This window comes from Stegostoma tigrinum, chromosome 19 (genome assembly GCF_030684315.1).
Source record: "Stegostoma tigrinum isolate sSteTig4 chromosome 19, sSteTig4.hap1, whole genome shotgun sequence".
Classification (NCBI taxonomy): domain Eukaryota; kingdom Metazoa; phylum Chordata; class Chondrichthyes; order Orectolobiformes; family Stegostomatidae; genus Stegostoma; species Stegostoma tigrinum.
Genome location: NC_081372.1, coordinates 31,763,055 through 31,784,201, shown reverse-complemented (window position 1 = coordinate 31,784,201; position 21,147 = coordinate 31,763,055). Strand labels below are relative to the sequence as shown.

At 37.9% G+C, this 21,147-nt stretch overlaps 1 protein-coding gene across 1 annotated transcript in view; it reads right to left on the bottom strand.

Annotated features, from left to right (window-relative positions):
• LOC125461646 (collagen alpha-1(XIV) chain-like) overlaps positions 1–21,147 on the bottom strand; it is a 143,349-nt gene that overhangs the window by 88,597 nt on the left and 33,605 nt on the right. The window contains exons 9-14 of the mRNA XM_048550601.2: positions 18,548–18,712; positions 17,034–17,195; positions 14,329–14,498; positions 12,867–12,996; positions 11,047–11,192; positions 7,118–7,247 (exon numbers count right to left, since the gene is read on the bottom strand). Coding sequence (XP_048406558.2) covers positions 7,118–7,247; positions 11,047–11,192; positions 12,867–12,996; positions 14,329–14,498; positions 17,034–17,195; positions 18,548–18,712 — 903 coding nt within the window. The remainder of the gene's footprint in view (positions 1–7,117; positions 7,248–11,046; positions 11,193–12,866; positions 12,997–14,328; positions 14,499–17,033; positions 17,196–18,547; positions 18,713–21,147) is intronic.

Sequence of the window (21,147 nt, the reverse complement as noted above, 5' to 3'; positions counted from 1 at the left end):
AGTTTCAAGCAATTTTAGATAGTTTCTAATCCACCAGTTCAGAGGCATGATGAAACACCTCTGGAGAAGGTCGGACTTGAACCCAAGCAGTCTTACACTTGGTTTGTAGCTGGTTGCACAGGATGTGAACTTTAGTGTTCTCTGCTCTTCTGAGCTTGGTTTTGTGCGCATCACTGTACACTACATCCACCACCACACGTTACATTGACTAGGTTACATTCTCCCGAATCTTATCCTTAATTCCCTTCACCTCTGTCTTTCCCTTTAAAGCTCTTTAAAATTCATCACTTTGAGCAAAGTTTTGGACACCCCTCCTAATCTCTCCTTATTTTACACAGTACCCATCTTCTTTATATCTCCATAAATCACTGAGGATATTATCTATCCTCATGGTGCTATCTAAATGCCAGTGGTTTTTTAAAAATCAGTAAACCATCCAGAGCACTGCTTATAACAACAACGTTGTAATACCATATAATGAATAATTAGGCTCCTGTGACATTGCTTATAATAAGATGTAGGTTTTACAAGAACAGAGTATTATGCGAAGTGACAATAACAGACACATTTATGTGTCTGCAATTAAGTTAGCCCTGATATCTATGGATACTAAAAAGAAATCTAAAGATCTGGCAATGCTGGGATGGAGCCTTACAGAATAGAAGCACTTGGGGGAGAGGAGCCCTACAACACAAAAAACACTGCTAACAAAGTCTTTCAAGAATATTGGGACAGATTTTTGGCCAAAAGCAGAAGGATCCTGTGAACTGCAGGAAATGATGCCAGAAAACAAACAAAATCGGGAGTCTAAACAAGGTAAAGGTCAGTCTGCATAAACTGATATTTTAATCTTTATTGCAACACAGGACTATGAGAATTCATTTTCCAGCATAAAATCTCCAATTATCACAGGGTATAAACTAAGGTGAATTGTGCACAGGGCCTAGCAAACAATGGCAAGACAACCAAGCTTAACTGGTAGAATTGTATTTCCACAAAAAGAGAGACAAGTCTATATATGGGAAAGTTATATCAAGAATGTCAGTTACAAGCCAAGTTTAATGATTTCTTGTATAATTATTTAAGGTGTGTTTATCTTGTTACAACATTAACTGTAGTCTACAGCAACAGGCCATACACTCCAGCAGGTCGGTATTATACCAAATAAACCTCTGACTCAACATCTATGCCTCTCAGATTCTTTCCCCTTGGTCTGTCTCCTTAGTTTCACATAATTGCTCAAAGGGTAGTATGGTTGACAAAAGATGTTGATACAAAAGTTTTAGATTTTTTGACAGATAGGCATTTTGCATATGTAATAGATGTGACAAACATGTACCACAGCAAGACTTTGAATGATATAAATACTGTGATTTTTGTCACGGTTACAAAAGTTTCCACATCTGTTTTCCACTACTGGACAAGAAGCTAAACATAATTAAACAAACTAAAGAGATAACATACAAGAGTACAACCCACATAGAAACAAATAACTTTTGAAAAGAAGTTTGAATTTTCAGTTTGAAGCTTAAAAATGATGACACATTATGTATTAAGACCTTTCCAATATGAAACATCTAAAACCTTTGTAGGCAGCTTGTAATTTAAAAGAGTAGAATATTTCCTACTTAATTTTAGCACGGCTGGAAAACTCACTTGATAGATATACATTAAAACGTCTTTTAAGTAGATATTCAATTCTCCTGAAATCATTCCAAAATGATTGTTAACTCCAAAGGTTTTATTTTTGTTCCTATCCTCTTCTCCTAATATCTTCTAACATCAGAACGCTCCTTCAATGTGGTGGTCTTACTGTACCACCCTCTGTTGCACATCAGGTGAATCTTTCAGCCTCACTTTAACTCCTCATAAATTTGGGTCTTCTCAATCCCAGCATGAGATTCCATTCAAATTCCAGCATTGCAATTTGTAGAGAGTTTCAAACACACAGAGCTCCCTCTCCTGGACACTGGAAGACTGATCTGTCATAAAGTCATGGAATCAGACAGCACGGAAACATGCCCTTCGGACCAGTCCATGCCGAACATAATCCCAAACTAAACTACTCTCTCCTGCCTACTCCTGGCCTCTATCCCTCCAAATGTTTGCTATTCATGGACTTATCCAAATGTCTTTTAAATGTTGTAATTGTACCTGCATACACCACTTCCTCAAGAAGTTCATTCCACGTGCAAACCACCATCTAAGTAAAAAATTTGCCCCATGTTTTTTTTAAAATCTCTCTGCTCTCATCTTAAAAGCATGCCCCATCGTCTTGAAATCCCAAATCCTAGGGGGAAAAAACAATTACTGTTAACTCTATCAATGCTCCTCATTATTTTATAAACTTCCATACCCTTCAGTGAAAAAGTCCCAGGCTATTCAGCCTTTCTTTGTAACTCAAACCTTCCATACTCAGCAACATCCTCATAAATCTCTTCTGAACCCTCTGCAATTTGATAATGTCCTTCCTATAACTGGGAAACCTGAACCGGACACAATATTCCAGATGAAGCCTCACCAATGTCCTGTAAAACATCAACATGACTTTCTAACTCCTATACTCAAAGGACTGAGCAATGAAGGCAAGCGTGCTTTTTCACCCGGAGATAATGGGACTGCAGATGCTGGAGAATCCAAGATAACAAAGTGTGAGGCTGGATGAACACAGCAGGCCAAGCAGCATCTCAGGAGCACAAAAGCTGACGTTTCGGGCCTAGACTCTTCATCAGGATCATGAGATGCTGCTTGGCCTGCTGTGTTCATCCAGCTTCACACTTTGTTATTGTGCTTTTTCACCCATCCTGTTTATATGTGATGCAAATATCAAAGAATCATGTATCTGCACTCATAAATCCTTCTGTTCTACAAAACTACCCAAGGCTGTACCATTAATCGGATAAGCCCTACCCTTGCTTGTTGTGCCAAAATGCAACACCTCGCAATTATCCAGATTGAACTCCACTGGCCATTTTTCAGCCCATTGATCCATTTGATCAAGATCCTTTTACAATCTTAGAAACTTTCTTCACTGTCTATTAGGCCATCAATTTTGATGTCATCCACAAACTTGTTAACCATGAGTTTTATGACAAATATAAATGACAAATGAGGACTCAGAACCAATCCCAACACCACTGGTCACAGAGCTCCAGTCCAAAAAGCAACCCTGCACACTGTCTCCTACCATTAAGGCAATTGTGTATCTAATTGGGAAGCTCACCCTGAATCCCATGTGACTTAATTCTATTAATTAACCTACCATGCAGAACCCTGTTGAAGGCTTTACTAAAATCCAAATAAACACCATCTACTGCTCTGCCATTATCAATCTTTTTGGTAACTTATTCAAAATGACCCAATCAAGTTTGAGAGACATGATATTCCTAACATAAAACGGTGCTGAATAATCCTAATCAATTTTTGTCCCTCTAAATGTCCATAAATCCTATCTTTTATAAACACCTCCAACAATTTACCCACAACTCAAGTAAGGCTCACAGGTCTGTAGTTCCCCAATTTCTTCTTACAGCCTTTCTTAAATAAAGAAACAAGATTAGTCACCCTCCAGTCAACAAGCACGTCACCCATTAGTTATAGATGATACAAATATTTCTGCAAGGGGTCTCATCATTTCCTCCCTTACTTTCCACAATGTTCTCGGACACATTAGATCAAGGTCCCAGAAATTTAACCGCATTTATATTACCTAAGACCTCCCGAACTTCCTCTTTTGTAATGTGAACTGTTTTTAAAACATTACAGTTTATTTCTTTGCATCCTCTAAACTCCATTTCTTTCTCCACAGTAAAAACTGACAAAATATTCATTTAGTATCTCTCCCATCTCCTGGGGTTCAACAGAAGGATGGCCTCCTTGATCTTTAAGAGGCCCTACCCTTTCTTTAGTTACCCTCTTGCTCTCAGGTATTTGGAGAATCTCTTTGGATTATCTTTAACCTCATCAATGCTATCTCATCCCCGCATTGCCTTCCTGATTTCTTACTAACATTATTCTTACTTGTACTCTTTATGCTGACAGAGAGATTCAATTGAACCAAATTGTCTATATCTAAAGTAAGACTGTCTTTTATTCTTGATTAGAACCTCAATGTTTTTATTCATTGTCCCTTCACTCTAACAGGAACCAAATGCCTCTGAACTCTCATCATCACACTCTTGAACACTACCCAGTTGTCAGATGTCCTTTTACCTGCAAACAGTCTACTCCAAACAAATTTTGAAAGTTCTTGTCTCATACCACTGAAATTTTCCTTACTCCAATTAAACACTTAAACTTTTATGGAAGGCTTATCCTTTTCCATAACCGCTGATGACTAGGCTCAAAGTGTTCCCCTCTTTTACTTCAATCACTTGCCCTGCTTTATTGCCCAAAATGGTCTATTTTTGCTCCTTCTCTAGTAGGAGCATCCACATGTTGAGAAAGAAAAATTTTCTTGAACACATTTAACAAATTCTTCACCGTCCCTGAACACAATGGTAACTCCAGTCAATGTTTGGAAAATTAAAATACCCCATTATTAAAACCTTATAATGCTTCCATATACCTGAGGTCTCCCTACATACTTGTTTCTCAATTTCCCTCTTACTATTGGAGGTCCCATAGTACAATCCCATCAAAGTGATCTTCCCTTCCTGATGGGTAATTTCTACCCATATATTTTCACTGGATGATTTTTCAGAGATACCTTTGGGAGTTACATCCTTAACTATTCCTTTATCAAAAATGCCACCACCAGCCCCCTGCCTGTTCTTGCCTCTTCTTCTATCTTTCCTATAGCATCTGAAGCCCAGAACATTGAGCTGCTAGTCTTGTCCATCTCTCAGCCAAGTTTCAGTAATCGCAATGATGTCCCAATTCCATGTTTTTGAACATGCCATGAGTTCATCAGCCTTACCTGTAAGACACTTTGCATTGAAATAAATGCAACTTAGTTCTTTGGAATTACTTCATACTCTGGCTCTGTTGTCTTTCTTTTCTAAATGATGTGGTTTCCTCACATTCAGCACCTTCCCCATCAATCCTTTTGTTTGCACTGTAACTTGGGATTCCTCCTTTCAATCTTTCCCTTGCCCCTTTCAATCAGTATAATGTCTTCCTTAAAAGAATGAGCAAATTGCCCTGCGAAGATATTGGTCCCTTTCCATTTTATGTTAGGAACATCCTTTTTGAACAGGTCTTTTCTATCCCAAAAGACATTCCAATTGTCCAAAAGCCTGAACCCTAAACAATACACCAGCTTTTGAGCCATTGATTTACCTCCTTTAACTTTCTGTTCCTTCCCTTGTTTGAGTTTGGCAATGAGAGTAAACCAGAAATTACTATTTTCAAGTTTCTTCCATTTTCCTCTATAATTCAAAAAACTGAATATCTTTGTGGTAGAGAAATAGCCACTGGAGACTTTTGACCTACCTCCTGACCTTTCCCAACAGTCACCGATCTGACTGATCTTGCTGTGTAATAACTTTTCTAAATCTGCAAGACATCTCACTCTGTACCTCATATTTGCTCTTAATAAGCCCCAAAAAAATGTTTCAATTGCATATAAAATAAACTATCCATCAAAACCCACAGACAGTAATGTTAGAATAGAAAAAAATTATATCGCACGTTTAAAACTTTAAAAAAATCAGCCACTTAGCTGAATAATTGAAAGAAACGGATCATCAATAAATTCCTCAAAGACAAAAATGCTTTCTCCAAGCCAATCATGTGTACAAATCCCCAAAACAAAAACAGAACACCTTACTTTTTAAAAAAAAACTTTGGTTTTTCAAAAAAAAATCCTTCGCAATGCAAAAAAACCTCTAAAACACAGACTTTTTTAACTTCTGAATTTAGAATTAAAAAAACCTCAGCCATTCGCTGCAGATCCTCAAGTTTGTTTAGATCAAAAGTTTGTTTAAAAAAAATGTGCTTTTTTGGGTTTTTTTTGAACATTGATGAAACAAACTGAATAAGCATCTTATTAGTAAAATATAATGACTCTAATAACTGTAAAAAACAACTATAATAAGCCTTTAACTAAGCCTGTAATCCTAGAAGATACCTAAGGGTAGCCATTTAAACATGCTGATCCTCTGGCTGTAATACCATGTCACAATGTCTTCCTCTGTACTTTCCTGTCTCAAGTTCATTACCAAAGCAGCATGAATTACAAGGGCCATATTCCCAGATAGAAATGCTGATAAGCAAATCTTTTGGAACTAGCAACATCTATTTTTCTACCAGCACCCTACACCTACTATCCCCACACCCACTGACCCCTCCAAATTATAGCATAAATGTTGTCCCCTCTACAATTCACATCAGCACTGATGAAGTGTCGAAATGATAGCTTGCTCCCTCTCTATGGAAGCTGGCTGACCCACTCAGAGCCCCAGCATTTGTTGTTTTCAGTAGAGATTCCAACATCTGAAGTAATTTGTTCCTACCTAATCTTGGAACTAAGTGGACAGTGTAAAACACTACTGATTAGAACCTGGCATTCTCAATGCTTCTCCAAGACAGTAGAGGCTCACTGTCTATCTACTGTCAGCACACAGGTTACTCCTGTTGTCTCCACCCAGCACTTTCTTCAACAATAAAATAATCTTCAACTCCTGACAGTCAAATTTGTCAAACCAACATTCTAAGTATCTAGGTTTCAATAGCTGTGAATTGCGAGACTGAATTATATATTGTCAGACATTGTGCGTTTATGATAGGTGAAAACCTTATCATTTAAGCATCCAGAGCATTTGTGCAACTGACGTGTTCCACCAAACATATGAATGACACACTCCCTGACATGATGAGTGCATCTTTTGACCAAATGATTGTAAGATTTTCTCAAAGCAAATTTCTATGACTGAATCCAGGGACATTTCATAGTGATTGAACGGTGTTCCTATTTTACTTCTCCTGAATCCGTTGCTTATTACTGGGACTGTCCAGACACTTGGAACGAGATATCAATCTATTCTCTCAGGAAATGATTCAGGGAAACATCAAGGTATAAGCAATTCTAGCAAAACTGCAGGGATAGTACATACTATTATGCATACCACTTATACAATTTACAAGCTGGACCAAAAACAAGCTTGATTCAACTCACGTGTTGCTTGCTGTGCAGTTACTGGTTCACTTGTTTCTTCTCCATATAAAGCATAAGCTGTTACAACGTACTCTGCACTTTCAGAGAGACCTTCTATTTCAATATCAGTGTACTGACCATCAACTCTCACCTGTTAATACAGAGCAGAAAAAAATTGTTTTGAAACAACAGTGGCAATTGCTAATCATTAAAGTGTAGATAATCTTTCTCCAGCTCTGGCAGTTTATTGTTTTATATGTTGAAAGTAATACATAATATTTGTCATGCTTCAGAAGCTACAGTAAACCTAATATTACAGCCCATACATATAACGTAAATTTATATAAATCCACTGCTTTTCAAACACTAAGCATTTTCACAGATTATTCCAGCCTCACATTCAAAAATTATGAGCTGGAAAGGGATTGGATGCAAGGTAGAGTCAGGCTTTCCATCCCTGGGCAGAGGTCTGAGGCATCCAAACAATCTGCTTTGTGCCAAGGCTAAATTTTTAAAAGGGTCCCGTCAGTTTTCTGGGATCTGTCAGAAAGAGGATCAGAATTTCATAATCTAAAGACTCCAGATGTTATTTTTAAAGATTTGCAGATATAAGATCCTCATTTCTCATTGAACTCTTTCTAAAGATTCCTTTACAAGAAAAATTATCAATTAGCCCTTCCTCATTGCACAATACAAGATCCAGAGTAGCCCATTCCTCAGTTTGTTTCTTAATGTATTGCTCTAGGAAACTATCTTCCATACATTACCAGAATTTGTTTTCCACAACAACAGTACTAATTAGTTTTATCCACTAAGTAGATTGAGATTTCCCATCGCTACTGTATAATCCTTGCTACACACATCTAATTTCCTGATTTACACTCTGATTTTCATTATCAATGCTGTTTGGGGGCCTATAAATAATTTCCACCAGTGTTCCAGAAGGAAAAAAAACAGAAAAGTGTGGAGATAAGCACACTGGTCACAGGGACTCTATTTTGCAGTATAAAAGAGATATTGGAGAAGTATCGGTGGAATCTTATAGAGGTCTGAGCAACATGGGCTATCACGAGATTTGTAGCAGAGTTGGACGCTAAGTTTAGAGAGGCCCACATCGATGTCGGCAACATCTCACTCCATCTTCTACACTTTTGATAGATCACAAGTTTTTCAGTAGTCAGTGATAAGTTGCCAATTACAATGAATCATTGCTTGTTGAATTCCTTATTAATGCCAGAATGATCCTCATTCATATTCAGCTTCTATGGTTTCTGTAAGTACTGAACTGCAGATCTGTATGCCTAGAGCCCTCTGCATGTTGATGCTATTAAGGGTTCTGTCATTTGCTATATACTTCTTTCATTAGATCTTCCAAAATGCATCACCTCACTTTTGTCTAGATAAAACTCCATCTGCCATTTCACCACCCAAGTCTGCAATCCATTTACATCCTACTGTATCCTCTGCAAAATTTTTCACTATCCACAGCTCCCCCAATTTTTATGTTGCCTGCAACTTTACTAATCAGACAGCTCACATCCTCTTCCAAGTCATTTATAAATCTTACAAACAACAGGGTTCCAACTTTAATTCCCATGGTCATAGATCTCCAGTCAGAAAATCACTACAAGTCTTTGTCTTCTATGGCCAAGCCAGCTCTGTATCCATCTTTGCAGCTCACTGCAGATCCCATGCGACTTCACCTTCGAGCTTACCCTGTCAAAGGCCACGCTAGAGTCCATATCGACAACATTCACCACCCTGCACTCCTCAATTTATCTAAGGAAGGATGTGTCGACCTTTAAGGGGGTCCAGAGGCAGTTCACAAGAATGATTGTGGAAATAAAGAGATTGTGATATGAATAGCGATTGAGGTCTCTGGGTCAACACTTGATGGTGTTTGGAATAATGATGGGGAGATCTCATTGAAACTTACAGAATACTGAGAGGCCTGGATTTATTGGACTTGGAGAGATACTTCCAGTAGTAAGAAAGTTTTGAACCCAAGGGCACAGCTTCAGAGTGAAGGGACAATCCTTTAGATGAGGAGAAATTTCTTCAGCTAGAGAGTGGTGAGAATCTGTGGACCGCATTGCTGCAGGAGGCTATGGAGGCCAAGTCATTGAGTGCATTTAAGACATAGATAGATAGGTTTTTGATTAGTAAGGAGGTAGAACATTCTGGGGAGGAAGAAAAAAGGCAAAAATATCAGGGTTGAGAACATATCAGCCATGCCTGAATGGCAGAGAACCCCGCTGGGCTGAATGGCCTAATTATGCTAATATACCTTAAGGTCTAATGCCTTTTCTACTTCCCTATAGTAATTACAGGACTGTCTAGAACACTGGCCCAGCCTCGTTCTGGTGAGGTCAATTTCGACATACAACCCCCATCTTCCCTGGTGCTGATGCTAGTGCCCCATGAATCAGAACCCACTCTCCCACACCTTCAAGCCCTGGATTTAACTATCTAATCTCCTTTACACTACAGAAATTTGCACATAGCTTAAATAATAATCTAGAGATTTCAGGTTTTGATTTTGAATTTAATGTACGGCTCCTCATGTTGCCTATGTACTACCTTTTTCCTAGCCTTACTGAGGTCAGTGTACTTACGTGGAGCTCAATAACTGGACCCCCCCACCCACTGCCAGATCACTGTAACCAAGCAGCATTGATATACTTGTATCAGTGATAAGGGGAACTGCAGATGCTGGAGAATCCAAGATAACAAAGTGTGGAGCTGGATGAACACAGCAGGCCGAGCAGCATCTCAGGAGCACAAAAGCTGACGTTTCGGGCCTAGACCCTTCATCAGAGAGCATTGATATACCTCTGTGTTTACAGATATTTATAATCAATCTGTTCAGACATGTTAGGACTCACCTCTGGAACAGGTGGGGTTTGAACCCAGGCCTTCTGATCTAGAGGCAGGGTATTGAACACAGTGTCACAAAGCCCCATGTCTGCACTTATACAGATTATATTCTAAAATCAACCTGCTCATGGAGATTATAACACATGACCAGAACAGGCAGGGCTTTAACTAGGGCTTCCTAGCTCTGTGGTAGGCACACTATCACTGTACTACAAGATCTGAGAATTCTAACTCAGTGGAAAACTCTGCTAACAAAGTGAAACAGGGTTAAGTTAGTTAGGTATTAACTAGCTACAACCTCTCTCAGGGAATGTGTATAGTTATGTTTAAGCTAGAAGAAGCTTAACTTACTTTTCTTAAACAGCAACTTGCCTCTTTTGAACAGTTTTTTAAAATTAGTTGCTAATATAAATAAACATTAAACTTTAGAGTTGAAGTGGTGATCAGCATTATTTAATTAAATAGCAGAACAAGTTTAGCAGATTTTGTAGACTGATCCTGTTCCCATCTTTCCTTCCATTTTAATATGATACTCAATATGGCACTGGTGGATCATTATTCAAAGAAGAATGCCAAGTCTTCTTATTCTCATAGTGAGTGTTCTTTGTCAATCAATATCACTGACACAGGCTGATTGGGATCGATCTTATTTCTTCAGTGAAGTGCCTTCAGATAATTTCTTAAATTAAAGACACAACACAATTCAAAGCTTTGACATTATTAAGTTTGAAGCAGTGTAGCGGGAGCTCTTTTGTTATCGTGGACAAGTGAATCATCAACTAGGAGATGTGTAAAAACAGGGCACATTAACTTAGCTTCAAATTCTGCTGTCTATCAAAATGGAAAGGGCTCCTCTCCACTCCAGAGCTCATATCACCATCCTACAGGAAACTAATCTAAATATACATTCATCAGTTTGAGAGTTATTGTAGTTTCAAAATATCAAACTTAGATCAGATCCAAATTTTAATCAGCATTTTCATTAAAATGTGAGCTTACTTAATAAAATATTAAATACTTTCTAGTAACATAAAAGCAGAACATAATGAACCCATTTCTTTAACAGAAAATACCTCTTTTCCTTCATCCATTCCATCATTAGAAACTTGCTCATACAGGATCATATATTGAGTGGCTCCTTCTTGAGGCTCCCATTTAATTCTCATACTGTCATGTGTGACATCATAGATTGTAACATTATTCAGTGAGGGGAAAGATGCTGAAAATGAAGATATTTTTCAAAACCAAAACTTTAAAAACTGTCAATAATGGTTATCAACAGTAAATATTTAAAATATTTATATGGCATTCTTTATCTGCTATTTACCGTAGGAGCTAACCCATCAATTTCAAATGAACTAATGCTTTTGATAAAACATTTGTGCTCCTGAGATGCTGCTTGGCCTGCTGTGTTCATCCAGCCTCACATTTTATTATCGACAAAAAAATAAGCTTGTGTTTTTTCACAAATATCAGCAACAATAATTTCCTAGCTACAATACTTAACAAATAAATCAAAGGAGATAATCCTGGATAAAAAAATGTTTTGAGAGTTAGTCATTAAAACCCATTAAGTTGCATCTTACTTGTACTCTGAGTTATTGTGGAGAGAGTTAAAGATACCAGGCAATGGGCAAAAAGTTGATGTACTTACACCTAGATGAGTGATAAGCAACATCCAATCATTTTTAATCTTGGGAGAAGGGGGCGGATAGCTGATTGGAGGTTGAAAGAAGTGTTCAGTGAGTGAGCTAGCATGTTATTGATAGGATTAAAACAGTGTATAATGGTCAAATACAAAATGTTCAAATGGAACAACTAATCTGTTTTAGCATTCAAGGAACCAGGAGTGTTAGACTATTTTAACTAATTTTAAATCTGTTTACTGTTAAGACATGGTTTTGGATGCAAGTATTAAGGACGAAAATTAAATTCTGTACAGTGGTACCAAATATAGTTGTGTTCAATTACTGACAAGGCCTAACATTATGTCGTCTTTCATAGAAACATGCTCTGTTGTTTCATGGCATCATGTTGCAAGATTCATGAGGATTCCCAAATGTAAATATACTCAAACACTTGAGATAAAACCAAAAAATTTAAGGGACAACTTGCCATGTTAAAAGACTTAAAGGAATGCTGTGACTAAAGTTTATAACCACTCTGAGATAGTTAAAATAGAAGTGGCAATGACATGTTGCACAAAGACCCACAGGGAACATTAATTATTATGGAAGGCCAATCCTTAAGTATGAGGACAGGAGGCCAACAAGTGAGACTACAAGCACCATGAGGCATTTGTGTCTTGCATTATTGTGATGCATCTCAGCTCAGGGATGGATAATTTCCGACAGGAATGTAAGGTAAAACTGCTAACTTTAATCAAGACTGTCATAAACAAATTAGTCCAGCATCCTCCAAGTAATTTCAGAGATATAAACAGAAAAACTAAAGGACAGTGATCCATCCTGTGAAATACAACATCAAATAAAGAACAGAGAAATAAACTAACTTTTTGTTTTAAAATCAACATACAAGTGCGTGTTTGGTTTAGAGGATTAATGCTAATGGTTTCCGGGGAACTGCTGATCTCATGAAAAATTGAAAATGTGTATTGAAACATGGTTTTCAGTTAAACAGAAAGATAACTGGGGCATGTTTAGAACTAGGAGTCTTCTTACTGAAGAAGATGTGGAAGAATGCCTTCAAATTAGTAAGGTGAAGTAGTTTACAGACCACATGAAGAATACGCTTTTACTTAATCTCTTAAAATTTCTTCTCATATTAATGGTTAATGACGATGCAAGATAGCAGCCATCAATATGATGCCTTATTTAAAATCTAAACAATATCTCATAATAGAACTCTTTAGCGAGGTTTTTCTATAACATACATGTATTTCCAATGCCCCGGAGACCTTCACCAACAAAGCCTTCATAGATAGGAAATACTGCCATTTGGTATTCAGTAAGAGAGTATAAATTCTCCAGAACTACAGATGAAACTGTTCCATCCACAATCACCTGAAATTCAAAAACACCTCACAAGTCAAAGTTTTAAAAAAAACAAATCATTTCATATCCGCCATCCATAAATCAATGTGATTGCAAAGCTCTATTTTGACTTCTACACCACAAGGAAGGCCAGTAGTAAATGAATTAGTTACTATTTTGCTTTGTAACTTGCTCACGCCTCTTCTATGATTTCTATAATTGCACTGTCTCATCCCAACCCCATTACAATCTAGCCATCCTGTGCTGGACTGGGCCAGAAGCAGGCTGACCTCCTTCTCAGCTTATGAATATCCCCATCAGAAAATAGTTTGCAAATTGGACAATTAGTTTCATTTCCACAGAATGAATTTGTTTGCACGTGATTTATTTTTACCAAAATTTTCAATATCTTATCTTCTCTTAAAAATCACAAACTCTTTTTACTTTACTACAGTTGTCTAATTCAATTCTGACGTTTCATTTCAAAAAATGTTTTTTCTTTATTTGAAGGAAACTTCATCCCTCGAAATCAAGAATCAATCAATGCCACAGCACCAAATTACCAATAATGAAATTCATAAATAATACTCTGTGACAGTTACCACAGTGCATTATTATTTCTTGTCCCTCAGCAACCTTTGATACAGTTAGCAAATACCAAACTTTCCTAACACCCCTCCTTGGTTATGTTCACATTACTTAGTTCCATTCACGAATATCTCATGAAGTGAGACTCATGAACTCCAACAATGGCTTCTCTTCTCATTACCTACCATTGTTGCAGGAGTTTGCCAAGAATTCATTTTGGGTCCTTACTACTTTCTCAACCACATGTTATCTCTGTGCAACATCGACAAATGCCATGGGGTCAACTTTCACCAGCACAGTGATAACATGCTACTTTATTTCTCCACCAGTTCATTTGGTCCATCTGCAGGCTCTTCAATATCTGGTTTTGAATGAATCATGATGTCTCCTAGGTAAATCAAAGCCTTGGATTGCTGACCCACAGAACAGTCTGATAATTCCCAATTTTATGCTTTCTCCTCCCTGATCATGGTTCTCAAGGTAAATATGTAATGATTTACAATTTTGATGTTCAATTTGTCCTTAAATTGAGCTTGTAATTTAGATATCAATCATTAAGATGATCTACATGCATTTCTGTAATATCGGATGCTTAATCTCCAATTTAGCAATTTGCTATTGAAATTATCCCCCACTCCATTACTTTGACAGCTCTAAACTTGATCTTTCTGAAGCCATTAACAAACTATTATCCTCCATTCTCTACTAACATTAGCTTATTCAGTTCTGTCGTCTGTGCTATATCGTCAGTAAGATAGTATTTGAGCCAAATACCTCTTCTAGTTTTTCTCCTTTCGTTGGATAATACACAACACGGTATTGTTTTGCTTTCTTTGGTCCATGTGTCCAGCTGACTTTGAAACTCCTGGCTGTTACATCAGAAATAACTAGATTTGTTGGAGTTGGATATAAAATGGTACCACTGTCAGACTTTTCATTTTCACCTGACGGTAGAAATAAGAAACAACATCAGAAAAAAGAAATCAAACTATAATGTTATTTTTTTCCTCTGCCTTCTTTAATGCTTGTGCAACCAAAATACATTAAACCACCTACAAAAACCTCACTCACCTTTCTCCTTTTCAACAATTTCAAGGTTCCTCATTACAATCAGATTAATAGAAACTGGTTGAATCAGGAGTGACTTGTTGCCACTGCATTGCAGGTGAACAGCTTCACAAATGCCACGCACACTAGCTACTGTTTCCGGTCATGACTTAACCTTCATCTGATAGATCTGTGAATAATTTTCCCGATTGCAGAGATAAGCAATTATTCCCACTAAAGAGTGGTGTCTTTAGAATACTTTGAGGCTATAACTGGGAATATTAACCAATTAATATTTGACCGAGAAATCTTGCTTGAAAGCAATACATGGAAAGTCATTAATATTAGTAGCAATACCTTCTATCCTTGTCAATGAAAAGGTGTTGTACAATGTTTACACCTTCCATATTATTTGTTAATAGGGCAAACAACTGCATTAAAAAGAATTTCATGATATTCTCCTGTTGGTTCCCTAGTGTGATCTCTTACTTAATTATTTACACTATATGCTACAGCCATTATCACATATCTGGTCTGATTATTTACAACTTCATGAAACACTCAGCTATGTTAATCTCCTGTAATCCCTGCATTTAACAACTGATTTTTTTTTTTAATTGAATGGTGTGTCATTTTCAAACAGGCCCACCTATAAATACAAGCACTGGGTCAGTAAAACAATCCCAGACTAGTTATATTAATTTCTCAACATCAAAAATCCTTATGACAATGCAGCTGGTGTCATTTCACGTGATAATTCAGAACTGACATTATTGTGATAATCCATAATGTCCAACATTAACATTTGAACTCAACTCCCATGTAAAGTTTATTCTGCTGAAATGATTCAAGACCCCAGAATTCATGGTATAATGGAGACGACAGATCTATGGTATAGTGCCAGCAGGAGCAATAGCCAAATATATGGTGCATTTCAGAACCTCCAGGGTTCTGACCCTTTCACTTACATAACAAATTCCCGCACTTTCATAATTGACTCATAATGCACGTGCAAATTGCATGTTATCCACTGCTGCACAATATATATTTTTCAGTTTAGTCTATGGCACCAACAGAAGGTAGGAATGCCATAAATCCCTGATGCCACTGTTGCCTGTGATGGGGATGGAAGTATTTAAATCATTCCTGATTGATTTTGCACTTCAATTACAGGTTTGAAATATTACCAAAGTCCTCAAAATGAGTGACATGATGCAGCGCAAAACTCCTCCTACGTCACTTAGTATACAGGCCAATTGTGCCTGAAGGGAGTAATTCCAGCCCAGGATTGGCAATTTGGCCTGATCATGGGATTTCCAAAAGTGCAAAGGACAATATAAGTGGATGGCAGATCTACTCTATCTCAATTTTCTATTTCAGAACCCGCAGGGATATCACAGTCAAATGCTTTGTCCTCTTCACAGGCTAGGTTATTTAGAGGCTTGTCACACAACATTAAATTATGGTTGCCCAGAGGGAGAAGGACCAAATGATATTTTTCACACTTTTAATATGGGCCGAGTCGTAATATTAAGAATACTCACTTTCACACTAAGTATCATTTTTGATCCATTCAAGGATAGTGAAATGTAAAATACCATGGGCCTAATATTCTAGCAGATCCACTCCACCTCATCTACCATAGACCCAGACCATAGACCTGCAATGCAAGTCTTCGGCACAAGGCTACCTGCATGGCCAGGGCAGGTGCATCAACAAAATGTGGCTTGAAATAGCCAGAAAGTGATAATGTGACATGCTTTTTCAATTCTGCACAAGACACATAGAATGAGGTTCCCTTTGAAGTTAATTTCCTTTTGGTGCTTTCTTGGACATTATAGCAAAACTCACACCATAACATATTAGGCAAAAGGGAGGACCATAAATAGAGGATTAAATTCAAAAGAGAACGTGGGAATGCCTCAACATAACCCCTCATCACAGAATTGTATGTCCTTGCCCAGCAGAATCAAAGACTTATGCTTTTTCTAGCACTTGATCCAGATACCACCAGGATTTCCCCTTGTCAGTAACTGGGACTGAAGAATTTGCTACAGCCATGATCCAAACAGCCAATATCCTTCTCTGTCCTGTGTACTGCTAATAATAAAGAACACTGCTTAGAAGTCATGTCAATTTGTCATCTGCAAGCCATATTTTCTAATTAAATCATGACTTCCTTTTGCATACTTAAGATAGAAGTGCAATGATATTTGAAAGGCGCCATTGAGAGCTTTCAATGTAAATGAAGCAGCTGCACTGGGTTTAAGACTGGGATGTGAATAATGAGAAGGTCAAAGTAGAATTCTTGCACTCAGTCTACGCACAGATAGAATCATGTTTACCAGAGAACATCACATTGACAACAGGTTTGCGCAGCAAAGCAGAATAAGATGTATCTTTTGAAAAACACAATTAATTTAAATTATTACTTTTCACTTTGACAGCCTTTGTCTTGATCTGTCCACAAAGAATCTTTGTGAGTCGTTTACTGAGTGAGTCAAGAAGACTAAACTCAAGCACGTTGTGCACATGAAGTTCAAGTGGATTAGATGCAATTTGTTTTAACTCAGCTTCATCTGCATTCTTCACACCTAAAAAAATCCCAATAACAACAAACATTTTTTAAGGAACAGAGGAAGTGTTTTGTGGATCATTCAACATTGCAGTGTCTAAATGTCACTCTGTAACACAAACAACTTCCAAAATCTCTGCTTTGAATTGGCGGAAATGGGGTGCTGATGTTGTTCGATGCATTGATGTTGGCCAAAACATAGCGACGACTACATCAACCTTCTTCAAATTGTTCCAAGATATTTTACATCTACCTAGAGTAGTAGAAAAAACCTCAGTTTAATACCTCAACCTTGTGGTGGCTCCTATGATAATACAGCACCCCTTCAGCCTTCAATCTGCACGTTCACATCCAAATTCTTCAACGGAGTTTCAATCCATAACTCTCAACATCTGAAGTACTCTTTACACTGGTTAAGTTTCTATGGGATGAAAAGTAATATTTGAGGCCTGAACATTTAGCATTATGTGGAGGAAGTCCAGGACCAGTCAACGGACTGGAAAAAAATCACACGCTGCAAAATAGTGTCTGATACTCTGTAATTTAAATGAAAAAAAGGGCCAGAAAGGATCTATTCAATTTCCCACCTATTTTTTCCACTCTTTCATCCCAATGATGCAAGTGCCTAAGCAGCCTGGTTACTTTCTATTTTAATTGGTCATTTGCACTGTTCTCCTATTGTATTAAATAAAGCCATTCCTCCTCAGTATAAATTTTCTCTCCAACAATATTACACCAAAAAACATTTGTTATCGTGGCAAAACAAGCGTTTCACAAACCACTAAAAGCAAACTTAAGAGGCAAAAAAAAGTAGTAAAACAGCTGACACAACAGCCACATTGTCTCTATATCTTGGGAATGCTGTTACCAGCACTCGCCCTTGCAGCTACCTCCATTCAGATTTATTATTCTTCTTGGGGATACTCCATTGTGTGCGAGGTAACAGTATCTCGCTCCTTGCCCTGACCTGGAGGGAGGTACCCATCTGATTCTTCTTCCAGCAACGCCAAAAGAAAATCATGTGAATGGAAATACAATCTCTTGATAATAGCTGCAGTGTCACTCAGATTTGCTTCCTCCCTTACCTTGACCCATCCAATCCAATTCTCACTGAGTTAAAATAAGACCTTGAGCTAGTCAGCTGTACAATGTAAAACACAATTTAACAAAGCCATGACGTGGTTTAAACGTTCAAAAGATTAAAAAAGGCACAGTTCTGAATATGTTTAGCCAGCGTTTCTCCCTGACCATCACAGAGGAATGAGTCACAATTTCACTCAGAATTAGTGTAAAGTGGCCACAGAGTTGAAATCTACTTATACAATGCCAAATTTACCCATTCAGTACAAATGACAAATTATTTATACCCACCAACAGCAAATATTTCAACGCCAGCATTCTTCAGGTTTTGAGCTGGTGAACTGACATCATCCTGTGACTTTCCATCGGTAAGCAGAATCAAATATTTCGCAGTTTCTGGTCTAGCCCCAGCTGAAGGTTTTAGGGTATTTTTGAAAATATGATTCAAAGCAAGAGCTGAAGAAACAATAGTCAAGAAATTCATTCATTGAAATATGTAAATATATGTACACAAGTGTCAAAGACTGATATCACAGAATTGATAAATAGAAAACTCAGACTTGGGCTGATCACTACAGCATCAAATGGGGAAGTTAGAAGGTCTGTCTTTCAGACAAAGTATTATTTGAAATAGAACACAGAAAATATGGCAAAAATTGAGGAAGTCAGGTAGCAATGCTGGAGCGAGGAAGGTTAGGATAATGTCATAAGTTGATCTTTCATCAGAAACAGTTTGAGGGCAGAAAGCAAGAAAGAGAAGTGCTCATGGAATAGTAATTGTAAAGACAGGAGAAAGGTTCCACTGTAGGGAAGTGGGGGAAGCCTCCTCATTCAAACTATTCGAGGTGAAGGGAGCAAAACAGTTCAGCATCATGTCTCATTTCATTAAAAGCTAGGGGTTAGGGGTGAGGTTGAAATGTTCATCATAAGATAGGTAAAGATCATGGAGGAGAGTGAAAATTCATACCAGAGAATCATAGAATCCCTACAATGTGGAAGCAGGCCATTCGGCCTATCGAATCCACACCAACCCTCCTAACAGCAAACCTGCCCAGGCTCTATCCCTGCACTTTCCACGCTGGACACTATGGGCAATTTAGCATGGCCCATCCACCTAACTTGTATATCTTCAGACTGTGGGAGGAAACCGGACCACCCAGAGGAAACCCTCGCAGACATGGGGAGAATGTGCAAGCTCCACACAGACAGTAACTCAAGGCTGGAATCAAACTCAGGTCCCTGGCACTGTGAGGCAGCAGTGCTAACCACTCAAAATTACAAGGAGACTGGAAATTAGAAGCAGTGATGGAGGCAGAAGAGGCTGATGGGTAAGGCGGCCAGGAGAGATACTGGCATGTAATAATCATTGACACTTGCAATCTTTTCTAACTTAAAGGAGAAATAGATTTGCTTGTTAAAGCATCCAGTGAAATCTGGATGGAGTTGAATATCAGGACAACTCAAAAATGAAATCTGTCAGTGTTGCTGAGGAATCATATGGTGGCAGATGGCATATGTCATTGATCTCATGAGATGGATAAGAATAATGGATAGAGGAATGGTAAATCACACAAAGACAGATCAGCAAATTAAAAGCAAAATACTGCAGATTCTGGAAATCTGATACTAAAATATAAAATGCTGGGAACACAAAGTCAAGCAGCATCTATGGAGAAGAAGAAATAGTTAACATTTTAGGTAGGGAAAATGAACATATGGTTAACATTTTAGGTTAATGATTTGCTGTTATTTTAAGAGATGTTTTTTACTACAAGTCACAGAGATTACTGAGACTAAGACTTTTCACCTCTTCATTCATCAACCCAGCTGATGTATCTCTTTAGTGTGATAAGTCTTTCAATTAATCCAAATATGCTCTCCTGAACCCAAGTATAATTTTGGTGCTGCTGACATTTATAGATAAGATGGGCTGGCGAGTTACACAAAGATGGTAGTGAAGAATTACAATGATTCGCCTAGAGGGTTGTCTCAGTGAAAGAGAGTTGGGCAGCACACTGAATGGAAATCTTACCAGTTTAGACGATTCTTGGGCATTTGAACCACATATGGGCCCTTATCAGTGGTGTCTGAGTCCTAAGCACTTGCACAATCTTTTAAATCAGGATAGTGGAGGGTTTTGCAAGAGCAAGAACTGATTAGATAGCAAAGGCCATGGGTGTCCCACCAGAAATGGTGGATGCTGCCAATGTAGGTGAGAGACAACAAAAGGTACCTCAAGGTGGAGGTACTCTCTACAGACTTCAGGAACAACTAAATAAATCCACTTAGGAACCTTGCCCAGACCCAGGTATATAATGTACCAAATGACAGTATTGATATTGGTATGATACTTGAAGACAGGTCTTTGGCCAAATGATTTTTGCAGTTACATCATGAGCTAGTTTCTTGGAAAATTTTGTGTGGTGGTACATTGGCATTGTCTTCCACTGTCAGGGCAGGGGAAGGAGACAAGGGCCACATCTACCTCAAGCAGACTGAAAATCAAACCCCACTATTGACATTATTCTGAACAATTATCTAGCCAACTGAGCTAACTGGTTCTCATAATTTCCATAATTCACGGCAAATCATGGTTTGTTTTACCCAATGTATTTATTCTCAATAAGACCTGCAAAGATTCCAGCCAAATTCTTTTTATATGGAACCAATCATTCAGCATGACGAGAAGACTATCACGCTGCTCAGCTCAGTTCATGTCTAACACTTTAAAAAGGCATTGTGTTAAAGCTACTGATCCTCAACACACAAATACTAAAAGCAGAAATATAGTGCAAACCAACATGTTAAATTGATAGGCAAAAATAACAAGAATTTTAAATCATTTTGAAGATGACCAAAGTGCCTAACCTTTACTATGTGCTGGCGTAAAT